This window comes from Athene cunicularia (genome assembly GCF_003259725.1).
Source record: "Athene cunicularia isolate RWA chromosome 26 unlocalized genomic scaffold, athCun1 chr26_part2, whole genome shotgun sequence".
Taxonomy (NCBI): domain Eukaryota; kingdom Metazoa; phylum Chordata; class Aves; order Strigiformes; family Strigidae; genus Athene; species Athene cunicularia.
Genome location: NW_020799137.1, coordinates 2,075,187 through 2,088,960, shown reverse-complemented (window position 1 = coordinate 2,088,960; position 13,774 = coordinate 2,075,187). Strand labels below are relative to the sequence as shown.

At 51.5% G+C, this 13,774-nt stretch overlaps 1 protein-coding gene across 5 annotated transcripts in view; it reads left to right on the top strand.

Moving 5' to 3' along the window:
* CACNA1S (calcium voltage-gated channel subunit alpha1 S) overlaps nt 1-13,774 on the top strand; it is a 51,506-nt gene that overhangs the window by 8,708 nt on the left and 29,024 nt on the right. For 4 of the 5 annotated variants that reach the window (XM_026864408.1, XM_026864406.1, XM_026864407.1 and 1 more), the window contains 8 exons: nt 7,160-7,299; nt 7,874-8,007; nt 8,598-8,750; nt 9,033-9,238; nt 9,829-9,932; nt 11,643-11,791; nt 12,801-12,882; nt 13,363-13,523. In XM_026864408.1, the coding sequence (XP_026720209.1) occupies nt 7,160-7,299; nt 7,874-8,007; nt 8,598-8,750; nt 9,033-9,238; nt 9,829-9,932; nt 11,643-11,791; nt 12,801-12,882; nt 13,363-13,523 (1,129 nt within the window). The remainder of the gene's footprint in view (nt 1-7,159; nt 7,300-7,873; nt 8,008-8,597; nt 8,751-9,032; nt 9,239-9,828; nt 9,933-11,642; nt 11,792-12,800; nt 12,883-13,362; nt 13,524-13,774) is intronic. The other variant, XM_026864410.1, reaches the window with a different exon arrangement.

The window sequence follows — 13,774 nt, the reverse complement described above, 5'->3', positions numbered from 1 at the left end:
GGGGGGGGGGGGGGGGTTCAGCCTGTTGCCATGCCAACAGCCCTCTGTATCAGGAGCATGACAGCCCCAGGCTTCTGTTCTTTTATCCCTGCTCTGCATGCCCCTTTGACATCATGTTCTGGTGGCTTTGTAGGAGCAATCCCAGCTAAAAGCTGAGCCAGACCTTCATCACCTCAGCTATCAGGCTGTTCTCTGCACGGGGCATGCAGGTAGTGCAACAAAGGCTTGTTGGAGGAGTTTCTTCCTGCAGCTGAGGGATGCTGCAATGCCTCTAATCTCCCCCTGTCACTTTTTAAATTGCCTCTGTTCATTGCCTAATCCTCTCTGGAGAGGATTGAATTTGTTTAAATTGTTGAGGAGGCAAAAACATGTGAGGGGAAACTGAGTCAGAGCAGTGGGGACACTGTCCCACGTTATCTGCAGAGGCAGGGCCGAGGCTCAGTCTCACCAGAGCTTGCTGCTGATGGGTGTGCAGGAGCCTGTCCAGCCCAAGCCTCCTTCAGAGAAGCCTCCTGCATCCCAGGCACTTAATGCAGTGAAAGCCAGGCTGTTCTAAAGCTGAGGGTCTCCAGCAAGGAGAATCTCGGGAAGGAAGGTTCTCCTGGGAGACTTCTGCTGCCACTTTCTTTCCTCAAGGTTGGAAAACCTAGTGAGCAGCCACGCTTGTGACTGTCTTCCCAGGATCACCCAGGGAAGATCTGCACACAAAGTTTACACTAGATTTAGAATTAGTCTCATGAAAACCTTGTTGACTAGAACCCATTTTGGGCTATGAAAAATCTATATTTAATAACCTGCAAATCTTTTATGAATCCATTTCACCTTATCCTGGAAGAAATACCGTTGTTTAATTTCAACATATTTAATTATTATTCTTTTTAGATTAGATTTCTTCTAGTCTGGAAGATACTTTTTTTTGTAATACTGTTTTTGTCTAATTTTGTCTAGTTCTAATGAAATCAAAATATTTTCTTTGACCTTGATGAAATGATTTAGACTTTTCAACTTGATCAAAAATTCACAGCATTTATTTGACTTGAGTTTCCAAAATTGTCAGTGAGCTCCAAATTACACTTGTTTCAGGAGCAAGAAAGTTCAGAAAGAAAGTGTTTGGCAAGGCAGGTTATTCAAGGGGATTCACCCAAGAAAATACAGATATCTGCATGTGAGCTGGCTGCCTGGACTTCGTTTATGGTCAGTGGAAAAATAAGGGCAAATTTAGAGTAGGGCTTGTCTCCTAGGGCAGTTGGTCTCCTCCTGCAGTTCTGGTGGGTGATGTTTGACATGCTGCACACACTAAAGTACCTATTTTTCCCCACCTAATGGTACCCAAGGGTGACTGCTTAGAGGAAGGCCACCCTTTCAGAGCATCCAAAAGCAGCTGGGCTGACTTCCATGTGCTTTGTGAGAGTATTGGGTAGAACATGAGGCCTGGTGGGTTGGGGACAGAGCTGAAGCTCAAGATGTACAAAAGACACTCTTAATAACACAGGTAATGGCCTATGTGTGGGCACTCTGTTAGTATTGCAGATAACAGCTTTGTGTTTAGGTAGAACAGGGATTTAATATAAAGGAGCATGCTTCTGAAAATCCCACCATTTTGGGTGTATCTCAGCTACAGGGGTCAGGGGACCCTTGTGTTTTAAAGCCTGAACATGGCCCCAGACACAGTTCAGTTACAGGAATATTGGCATCTGATGCTGTTGCAGGTGTTCTACACCTCCATCTGCTGCTCTGGAGGGATGTGACTTGCTTGTGGGTCCTGTGTAACATCTGCCACACCAGGACTGTTTCCTGTAGCCAGGGGTATCTCCAGTGGCACTGAAAACAGCTGTTTGGGCAGCTGACTCTGTGTAGCAGTCCTGAAGCAGAAATTGCTGTTTCAGGGCTGGTTTTGAAGAGCAAGTACCTGCTGTTGGGTGTCTGTCCCATGAGGCTGGCATGGGTTGCTGCTCACTGCAGGACAGTCCTGATTACATGTGGCTTTCATAGAGCTAGATCACCCTTGATCATCCTCTAATAGCTGTGAGAATAGACCACACGCTGCACATCTCCATGCACAGACTCAGTACATGGGACTTCAGAAACTACTCTTACTCTTTCACCCAGCAACTTGAGGGATGCCCATAAAGATGGAGCTGTACGAGGTTCCCCTGCCTCAGTCTTCCCCTTTGTTCTGGGCTGGGACCGCTGTCAAGGGCTGGCACCCTGCCCAGCTTGTGGCTTAGCAAACCCAGCAGCCTCCCTGGCTCCACCTGGGGGTTTGGGTAGGCAGCTGAGTCAGGCCCCCTGATCTCTCTGCTGCTGTCACTTCCTGCCCTTACTTACAGGTGCTTGGCCACCCTGGGAGCCTTTTCATATACAACCCCACCATCACAAGGTTGCACTCTTTCAGGCTCCCTTCCCCTGTGGACAGAGCTGATGAGAGGATTTCACCTCCCCGTTGCACGAATCCCAGCTGTGACTTTTGCTGCCTGTTGCTGGTGCACAGCTCTCACCCTCCAGTTGGGCCAGCAGAGCTGACCACTTGTTCTGAATGTTCAGTAAAAATACAGCAGTTTCCCAAGCCTGCTCCATCAAGGAGGATGCCCCATAGTCCCAAGCTCCACAGCAAGGTTTCTTCTGAAGGGACCTTATTAATTGTCTGCTCCCAGCCCTGGAGAAGGGTGGGTCAGCTGCAGCTCTTCTGGGTTTCTCTTCCTGTAGCTGGGCTCTCCACACCCTGGGGCTGACAGTGTCAGCTGTACTGTGTCCATATCATTTTCCTGTCCATGTTTTTTCTGGCTGAGGTAGTAGCACCCAGCAAAGCCTTTTCAAACCAAGCAGTCCAGGGATAACCCTCAAGAATGCCACCAAGGTGTCCCACAGACACCTGACCAGGCGTGAGACAGCTGGTGTGACAGAGAAGGGACATGGAGCAATGAGGAGCTGTGGACAGTGAGTGAGAGAGACACAATGGGAACAACTTGTCGTAGGGCCTGGCCCCTCTGTGCTTGCATGGCTGCTGGAGAGTTTTACTGCTTTTTTGGTTCCTGCTTCTGCAGCCCTGGGGTTTGTCGGTGATTTGTTTATGGGAAAGGAGGAGCTGTGGCTGGGGGGATATGGCAGGAAAAGCATCACAAAGCAGCTGAGGGTGGAGGAACCTCTGAAGATCGAGTCCAACCACATGCTCTAAAAAATTTATGCAAACAGTTCAAAAACTCCCCCAAATTCTTTCCTTCATGTCTCTCCATCCCAAGTTCTCCCCTTGCTATGACAGGCTGCTGTGAGAAGCAGAGATGTTTCTCTCCATGTCTCTTCCTGGCCATGGTTCAGAGCAGCCCTGAGGAGCCTGCCTGCCTTCCCATGTGCCCTCCCCATACCAGGTACCAGGGTTTCCCACCGTGGACTCAAAGGAGCCTTGCTCCAGCCCTCATTTTTATCTTGGTTTCCAAAGGAAGGGGAGCCTATGAGATTACTGTAACATTCATTATCTGTCCTGTCCATTTCTCCTTGTTTCATCTGCATTCAGGGGAAGGAGCTACTCTGTTTTGCAAAGCATGGTTGTTACAAGCCTCTGAAGAACACTCTTATGAGTGATTTATGTTTAAAAAGCCCTTACAAAAGACTTCAGTAGCACAGCCACTTGTACAGACCAGACATGTATTCTGGTTGCCCCATTGGTGCACATACAAAAACCATTTTTACTGAGGAGGATGGTCAGACACTGGCATGGGTTGCCCAGGGAGATTGTGGAGTCTGTGGAGATATTCAAAACCTGTGTGGACAAATTTCTGAGCAAGCCATTATAAGCTGACCCTCATTTGAGCAGTGAGGGCTTGGACTAGGTGGTCTCCAGAGATCCCTGCGAGCCTCAGACCTCCTATGACCCGTGACACTGCCTCAGCCATGGCAAGGGCCACCCCTCAGCCTAGCAGTGAAGGTGGTGGGAGACAGCAGAGGTGATGGGCCTGGAGCTGCAGGGGAAAGGGGAGCAGGGCCTGACTGTGACTGAGGGGCTCTAGGAGAGGTGCAGGGGCTGATGGTGCAGGAGCAGAAACAAATGGCTTGGAGGAGGGCAGGAGACTGGGGACAGTTTGGAGGGGTCAGGGAGGAGTGTGAGTGCTGCTGCACATGGATGTCTTCTGCTGGGAAGCAGGGGTAGCTCTCTGGTTGTGCTTTGGTCACACTGTCCCCTCACCATGTATCCCCAACTTTGTCCAGCTGGGAGACTTTATCCAATCCCTGTTCCCCCTGTTCCCTGGAACACAGAGCTGGCACTCATTCTGGAGAGCCCTGCGTGGCCACAGGGGCTGGGAACTGACATCGCTGAGCAGTCTGGAGCTGTGTCATGTTGCATTGCATTAGCGTGGTGCACACTGTTATTCCTGCTGCTCTGGGGCTCATTCAGCACCCGCAGGTCAGGTTACTGTGTCCCCTAACATGGTTGAAGCATGTATGGGTGTAGCAGCCCGGTGTTACAAAGACCTGCCTCTTTTTGTAGTGGCTTTTTGAAGGCTGTGATCTTCATGTACCCAGTCCCAGCTCTGCCATCATGGGTTGCCAGCTCTGAATTCTGGAGGTGATGAGGTGACGGTGGGTGGCAGTGGCATAGAGTGGGTGCTCAGCTGCTAGAAGCTGGCCAGGACTATAGTGAAGCCAGTGGAGTTGTGCCTGTACATGGTGTGTGCCTGGCTCGCAGGGTCTGCCATGGCCCTGGCACAGGGTGGCCACTTGGGTCATGAGTTCAGTCTCTGCTGACCTGCAGCGTGGGCAGCACCAGAGCTGGGGGAAGTCTGTGACTGTTTTCTTCTCAAATCAGGCCGGGCACATGAAGTAGGTTCTGCACCAGGTGCAGGACATGCCGTGTTTGACCTCCAGGACAAAATATCGCTTAGCTTCCTGCGGCTGGTACCTGGAGGTGGCAGTAAGTTTGCCCTGGCTCAAGACTTTGCTTTGTAGCTGCATGAGTTTCATTACCAGTATGTTTTCTGCAGCTACACCTACCACTTGGACAATCCAGAGAGGGTTTGCCATGACCTGCCCCACTGAAAGCCCACTGACAGCAGCACTTGTGAGATGTCTTCATAGTCAGGGGACTGTCTTCTCTTGCTCCACAAACATCAACACTTGCCCACAGTTTACAGCCAGATTAGCTGGGGGAACTGGACCCACAGCTGTAGGACAAGTGATGGGGATCCCTGTAGCCAGTACTGCTGGATCACTACCCAGAGCCTCATACTGGCCATGCCAAGACTTTTCCTTGTGCTAGAGGGGTTATATCAGCAGGACAGATCAGGGTGATCCAGCTCCATGTATGCTGGGTCTGCAAAGCACAACAGTGAGCTGGTATTACAAGGAAATTTGCAAATACTGCCTCTCCCAGGATGGAGAGAATGTAACCAGGTTACAGGGGGCTGCCTGCTGGCCCTCACTCTGCCCAGGTTTGAACCTTGCAGCTCACTGGCTGTGTGTATATGGTGGGCAAACACCGTTGGAGCTGGCCAGAGCACCATTCATGTGCTTTGTGCTTCTCAAAGGGACCTCCAAGGAGTAGTAAGTCACCTTATGATTCTGGGCAGGGGATTTTTAGAGGGAGATCCCTGCTAGTCAGAGACCCTGATTCTGTCCTGCTGGATGAAGTGGGTTAAGGAATTAACTTTTGCAGTGCTGGGGCCTGACACTCACCGCCTGGGTCTTGGCAGCTGCAGGGCTGCTGTAGCTTGCAGTGGACTCCCCCATTTCTCCTCCATTTTCAGCAGGGGTGATGCCCCACCACACCACTGGCTGCTGGTGCAGCTCTGCAGTCCCTCTGTACCTGAAATGATCCTCATGATACCATTTTACGTGTCTGGGATTGCCAGGACAGACTTTTGAGACAGACTAGAGGTTATCTGTCACTGATAAGGGGGAGAGGTGAGCGGTGTTGAGTTGCCTTAGCTAAAACCTTGAAGATGGAGCCCTGCTAACACCAAAAATCACAATACTTACATCTTTACTCTTACCATTGCTGCCCTCAGGTCCAGCAAGGAACTGGCACTTGTATGGGTCATACAGGGACACTTGGTGTGGCCACTGCTTTTGGACATGGTAATTGAGCAAGCAATGCTGCTGTCTGAGTCCTGGCCCTGATTTCTTAAACAGACATCATTTTCCATTTGGCAAGGCAGAGGGACTGTGGAAGGAAGATGTGCTCACAGCACTGCAGCCTTCCACAGTGGAGACCTGCTCCCAGTTTGGTCTGCCTTTCTGGGTGCAATTCCCTGCAGAGCCTGAGCAGGGATACTCCTTGACCTTCGCAGGGTGCAGATGGAGGAGAGGGGCCATGGAAAACCAGAACTATAAATAGCCCCATCCATCTGGCTGCTTCGGAGGGATTTTAATCCCAGTCTGGAAAGGGCCATCAGCAGCAAGGGCAGTGATCATAGTGACAGGCAGAACCAGGTGAGCACAGGCAGCTCTTGGCTGTGTTCCAGGGAAAGATGAGTTATTCTGGGCCCTGTGGCTGCAGGGCTGTGCCGAGCCCCTACAGTGGGGTGCCAGGTCCCACCTAGAAGTGGATGCAATGCCTCTGCCCAGCAGAGCACTCAGACCAGTTTCTAGCAGCTCAGTTTGCCAGGCAGACATCTGGCATTAGGCAGGAGCTCTTGAGCCCAAGGCCTCACTTCCATGGGAGCACAGGGCTCAAGGGAAGCCATAATGCAGCTGCTTGTCCTGTGGTGACTGTGTTGTGTCTCCAGGACAGACTCAGCAAGCCCTCAGCTGAGGAGGAGAAGGTGTCAGTGCTGCCTGTGGAAGGGTGAGGCAGCAGGGAGGAGAAGCAGAGATGTGCAGTGCCCTGGTCCAGGCACCTTTGGGTGCTGGGTTGAGAAGTGGTGGCTTCGCCAGTGTAGTTTGTAAGAACATCTGTCGTCCAGGGGCACGGTCCTGGCAGCGTGCTGTTGTAGGGATGCAGAGGATCATGCTGCAAGCCAGACAGTGGCATGTGGTGGCTCAGCATGCCACCCCTTCCTGCTCTGGGCAGCCACAGTGCTGCCTGGTGTGTGGGGGATCACAGATGGGATGACAGCGGGGGCTGATCCAGAGGTGCAAGGGGCCACCCTGCATGGTGGTGATGCCAAGGGAGGTGACAGTCTGCTCTAATGGCCTATCATCTCCTGCTTGCCTTCCTAATCCCCAGGAGAAGATCGAATATGCCTTCCTCATCTTCTTTGCCATTGAGGCGATGCTCAAGATAATTGCCTACGGGTTCCTTTTCCATACGGATGCCTATCTCCGAAACGGCTGGAATGTGCTCGACTTCTCCATCGTGTCTTTAGGGTAATGCAAGGAGGGAAAGCTGCTGGTGCTCAGCTTGTGCCAGGCCTGGTCCATAGCTGGTCAGCAACATTGATTTTTCTAGTGACTGCAGTGGGTTTGGGGGCAACTTGTCGACTCAGTTCATGGCCTTCTCCCATGGGCCCCTTTTCCATGGCCTGACATCCCCAGGGATCCTCTCTAACTCCTGTTTCTTCCTGTCTGACTCCTTAACACCTTTTAGGTCTCCTTTCCCTGGAGAATGGGAATGTCATGGGCTCCTCTGGGGTTTGGGACACAGGGAGAGGGTCCACTGGGCACCAGGTCGTGGGAGGACCCTGACTGCTCAGCAGTGGAGGTGGCACCCAGCAGAGCGGTGCTTGGCCACAAGTGCACCCAGGAGTTGAACAGCCAAGAGCTGTTCCCTGGGTCAGGCTGACCACGGCTGGCAGAGTCCTGTCCCGTGCTTTCCTGCCCACAGAGCTCTGAATCCTTAGTACAGATTTCTTGGTCTCCACCTTCATGCCCTTCTCTTTCTCCCTGTCCTTCCTTCTGCTTCTTCCCCTTCCTTCCTTGCTCTGTGCCCTGGCTCTTTCAGGCTTATCACCATGACCCTGGAGCAGGTCAATGCAAAGCAGGGAGGGTCTTCGGGTGGAAAAGGCGGCTTTGACGTGAAGGCCCTGCGAGCGTTCCGTGTGCTGAGACCCCTGCGCCTCGTGTCTGGAGTGCCAAGTGGGTGCTGGGTGCCATGGCAGCATGAAGGGCTGGCGGGTGGATTGAACCCTGGTCAGGGTCGGGGGCCATGGGGCAGGTTTCTTGTTGCTGCTGGATCAAGCCCAGCCACAGGGTGGGTGTAGAGGAACCACAGGTTCTTGCTCATCCCTACAGCTTGCAGTTGTCAACACTGGGGATCTGCAGGTTGTCACACATAGAGCTCCCTCTGTGGCTCAGTGTCAGCACCTTTGGGTGGCCACTGTGAAAGAAGCCAGGACCTCACTCTGGGTTCTCAGGGTAGGGATCTCCTTCTCCCATTGAGTTATGTGAATACAGCCAGGATCAGAGCAACATAACAAATGGAGGGGCATGAAGCAGCCTCCAGCACTGCCTGGTGCCTGGCTCTGCTGGAGTCTTCCACGTGCTTGCATGATGGGCAGAGAAAGGGTTTCTTGCTTCAGAGATGTCAGTCCCAACCTATCTGTGCCCCTCTTCCCTTGGCACGGGACAATTCAGAGGCTGTTTGTCAGAGGGGCTGGCAGGAATGCAAGGTGCACCCAAAGTTGTTTTGGAAGTGGTTGACCTCCTCTCCCTTCTTCTTGGTGCAGGCCTTCAGGTCGTCCTGAACTCCATCATCAAGGCCATGGTGCCCCTGCTCCACATCGCCCTGCTGGTCCTCTTCATGATTATCATCTATGCCATTGTTGGGCAAGAGCTCTTCAAGGGCAAGATGCACAAGACCTGCTACTACCTCGGGACAGGTGGGCCTGTGGCAGGGCGGCAATATGGCAAAGATGTCTCTGTGGCTGCTCTGGGGACCACAGAGGTTGTGTGGGTAGCAGAAGGTCTGGTCTTCCCAGCGTCAGGCCTGGGAGTGTGGCAGGACTGAAGAAGGTTTGATACAGCACATAGCTTGGTGATGGTACGTGGTGTGAGGAGGTGGTGAAAGGGGCCCCTTTCAGAAAGCTGCAGGAGGCTAGGAGGTGCTGGGACCTGCTGTACTTGGCCTGACCTGCTGCTCATACCATGGCTTTCCCCCTCAGATGTGATTGCCACGGTGGGATCAGAGAAGCCAGCTCCGTGCACCAGCTCTGGCCATGGGCGACACTGCAGCATCAATGGCACCGAGTGCCGAAGCGGCTGGCCGGGGCCCAACGACGGCATCACTCACTTTGATAACTTTGGCTTTGCCATGCTGACTGTCTACCAGTGCATCACCATGGAGGGCTGGACTGAAGTCCTTTACTGGGTAGGCTCTGGTAGTTTGTGCTTGGTGCCCAGTCCAGCAGAGGTGACTGCTGGTCCTGCCCCAGAGCAGGGAATTCCCTCCAGGACACAGGACCCCATAGGAGCACCAGGTCTCTCCACCAGTGAAAAGCATCCTGTCCCCACCCAGCTTCATACTGTGATGCACATCCCATAGTGTACCAGGCACGTCCACCGCACCTCTGCAGGCACTGCCCAACTGTCCTCGCTCTCCAGATAGACAGGAGGGTGCTCCAGCTCCCACCTCTGTGAAGGGCACAGACAGTGGCTGGCTGGTGGATGCTTCTGCAGCAAAACCCCATGTTTTGCAGTCTTTGGTAGACTGTCTTCTAAGGCTTAGGCATGGGGTTGATGTTTAAATCTGCTCCCAAAATTCTTGGGTCTAGTTTTTCCTCTGCTAAACCAGATGCAGAGCCATAAGGAGCCAGAGCTCAGAGTCAGGTTTATCTGCTGCCATGGCAAGCACTCACTTTAGAGGGGGCAAAGCTCCCAAAGGCTGTTCAGGGGGCCCTAAGGGTGGACAGACAGCAGACAGTGTGTTCCGAATGTTTCATCTGCCTCTCTCCTTGCCAGGTAAATGATGCCATTGGGAACGAATGGCCCTGGATCTACTTTGTTAGCCTTATCTTGCTTGGCTCGTTCTTCGTTCTCAACCTGGTGCTGGGGGTGCTCAGTGGGTAAGTGCCACCGTGTCCTTTCTGCCAGTGGATCAGTGAGCATGATCAGAGTGTGGCTACAAGAAAAAAGCCTGGAAAAGTTTCTGTTCCTTTTCCTCTCCCATTCCTCTCCCTTTTTTTTTGCATGCTTGGAAACCCTGAGCCTTGAGTTACTTCTTGTGTTAGTGTGCATGACTGAGATTTTAGCTCGACACCGAACACAGAAATCTTTTCCCTGTTGTACAAGCAGCTGTCAGCAAACACAGCCATGGAGCACATTATTAGGTGTCTATAGTGTGGTCTGCCATCACTCACAGCAAAAGCTGAGCAGGGAGCTCCAAGTATCAGTCCTTACCCCACGGCTGTGGGTTGAGACACCCATTTGCACCGGTACCCACAGTGCTGCCGTCCTGTTGTGAGCACACACGATATCCTTATGGCCAACCTAACACCTTTGATGTGAACACAAGGAATCCAAGAGAATTATCGTTAATCTAATTAATTCTTCGACAGTCTCACCCAAATACAACAATGAGCTATCATCAGTCTGGTTACAGTGATCGTAACACTTCTATGCCAAATGACTCAGCTAGTGCCAATTCTCACAGTAGTACAGTTAAAGCCGCTTTGCACAAAATTTCTCTGGTGCAACACTCAACGCTCTAGTGCGTTGCTGTGATGAAGTGCCAGCATCCTGACTTTGTTGCTGGGAAGTGTGTGTTGTCCTTGGGAGTGAGGGGAGCTTTTCTTCTCAGTTCTGTGTGGGCTCAGGGGTTTTTTTTATGTTTCAATCCTATGTGTGCAAGTGGATCACACTCATCATCTCTATTAGTTCACAGGGTTAATTATACCCAAATTACTTGTTAGTCCTCTTCTATGGCAAGAACCATACAACTGCACAAGGTTAAACAAATTTGGTGTTAATATAACTAAAATAAGCTCAAAACGACAAGACAGACCAGCGGCACCTGACCCTTGTAGGAAGCTGGCTGTAACAGCAGGATGAGCTGGACAGTAGACATCTGATCCTGGAGCAAGCTGCAGGCACAGCAAAAGTTTCTGAAATATTTTTGCAAATACAGCTAAAATATGCTTGAGATCAGGAAAATCCAGATGAGGCCTGACAAGTCCTGAGGCTTAGTATGTCTAATTATTGTTATAATGTCTGAGACCTATTGCTAACGTGGCTGCACCAGATTGGCTGGACAGCAGATCTACAGTCCTTCCAGTTACCAGGAGAGAAAATAAATTAATTAAAAAAGGATGAGGAGAGAAGGCAGACCTGTCTTTTCTATGTTACTGTGAAAAGAGTGTCTTGTTTACTTGCCATGTGATGAGCTCACCTTCCCCACATGGAAAGCTTGGGGCAGCCTTCTGTCCCCCAGATGGGTGAGACCCCACTTTCTCTAATCCTTAGCAAGGCTGGAGATCTCCCACAGCATCCAACATCTAGCATTAGCATCCTGCAGCAGGGAGCTTCCTAGAGCAGCCAGTGGTGGGGAAGAAACCCTGCCTGCTATCATGCGTTAGGTAATGATTCCCCATGATCTTGCATCATGAAACAGGGCCAAGAAAGAGGAAAGTCACTAAAGCAATCTAGTGGTAGCATTAGGTGGTGGGGTATTGCAGGCTTTTCTCTTTCTACAAGGACTGGCCTGGCACAGGGCTGTGGTACCTGCCCCCCACACTGTCCCCCTCCTGAGTCTCACTCTGCTGCTTGCCTTGTCCCAGCGAGTTCACCAAGGAGCGTGAGAAGGCCAAGTCACGGGGCACGTTTCAGAAGCTGCGGGAGAAGCAGCAGCTGGAGGAGGATCTGAAGGGCTACATGGACTGGATCACCCACGCTGAGGTCATGGACAGCGACCGAGCCAGGGGAGAAGGTACCAGCTCTGCTTGGTCAAAGACCCTTAGCATGAGGGTTGGGTTCCTAGCACTGACTATCCTAGCGAGGCAGAGTAGAGACCTCTGGAGAAGTCACAAAGACTCGTTTTGCTTGAAAATCTATGAAACACTTTGACTTCTGCAGAACAGTTTCCTTTCTCTGTTTTTTATTTTTTCCTTGCTGAATCATTTTATTGAATTTGATCCTAACTAAGCATAACTTTGCCCTCATGCCAAATCTCCACCTCAACCACTGTATTCAGTATTTGCAGACTGCCAGCAAGGTCTGGGTCTCTTTGGCAAATTGCACTTGAAATGGCCGTGAGAAGCCATGAGGAGCATGTACACTTTTGTGTGCAGAGGCAGATTGCATGGTTACTAGCTCGCACACTTAACAAGCATGAATTTATTGCCATTGCTTGACAATTTTAAGGAATTAGAAGTAGCTCAGGGAAGGAAGTGGATAAACAGGCATCCAGATAAAGTCTCAGTAAGGCCTGGGGAGCTCTGCCACTGACCTGCTGTATCTGCTACTGCAACCCTGCCTACTGAAATAACTTCTGGTGCCTCAAGCTGAGTGGTACATGTGTGCAGAGATCTTTGGGAAACAGTGGGAAAGACAAAATGCCTCTTCCACACCTGTTGCCAGTGCTCTTATAAACCTCCTGTTCAGCATTTACTGTCCCCAGTTTTCTCCAGTTTTCTCCATGCTGGGAGTACCTCGCACTGAGGGAGCCTATGTACACGCTGCTGTCTCCTCAGGCTGCCTCTCTGGCTTGCTGCTGCTTCTCTAGCTGCAGGGCAGGTGTTCCTGGTGCCTCCTACTTGGTTTGCACCTGACACTTGAAATCTTCCACTCAAACTCTTGCTGCTGTCTCCCTGGGATGACATTTCTTGTTTCCACTTCTGATGGGGAGGCTCTTTCTGATGTGGTCCTGCGAGAGATTCCCTCCCACCTGTTCTTCCCAAGGGCTCCAAGGAAAGCCTGGGATGTCATTTTCACCTTAGGTATGATGCTGTCGGATGAAGGAGGATCAGAGACTGAGAGCTTGTATGAAATTGAGGGCATGAACAAGTGGATTCTCTACTTGTAAGTATACTCTGGTTGAACCATCCGCTGCATGGTGTGTGGGCTGCACAGTTTCTCGATTGCTGCCCTGGCTGGGCCAGGCTTTCTTGTCACCCACCAGTTTCTGGGGGAGAGCTAGGGACCGTGTACTCAGGAGATGCAAATATTGCAGAGAACAAATGGAATTTTGCTCTGGTACTGGCAAAAAGCCACTTCAGGGTGAACAACCTCTTCATTTTGGGACCAGGCTCCAAGCATCCTCTCATGGCCCATGTCTTGTGATTTAGGAACTGGGCCTGTAGCAGACAGCTAGAGGTGACTATAGGCCAAAATAAACAGGAGGTCTTTGTGTGAATGAACTGCAATGCTGAGTGAATGCCAGGGGCAGGGTTATGTTTCACAGCACCTTTCAGGGACAGCCCCCGGAGAAGGGAGCAGGGGTGGCTTTGCTCTACAGTCTGCAGGCACAGCCCCAGGCTGACCCTTTGGATGTCTCTCCAGCCGTCAGTGGAGGCGTTGGAACCGAATGTTTCGTAGGAAGTGCAGGGATGTGGTAAAGTCCAAGTTCTTCTACTGGCTTGTCATCCTGCTGGTGGCACTGAACACCCTCTCCATCGCCTCTGAGCACCACTTCCAGCCAGAATGGTTGACACAGGTGCAAGGTGAGCAAAGAGCCTGAGGGAGAGGGAGGGCTGGGGACACCCTGGAGATGTGTGTGAACTCTTACTGTGCATGCACAGCCACACCGACATGGCACAGGGGCTGTTAGACATGTGCAGACTGGCTCAGGCACACAAACACAGCTTGCACACAAACACAGCTTGCACACAAGTGTGTGTACACCACCCCCACTGCACTGGCATACAACTACACATTGAATGCGGTGCATACAGTTATACCTGCACAGTGTATG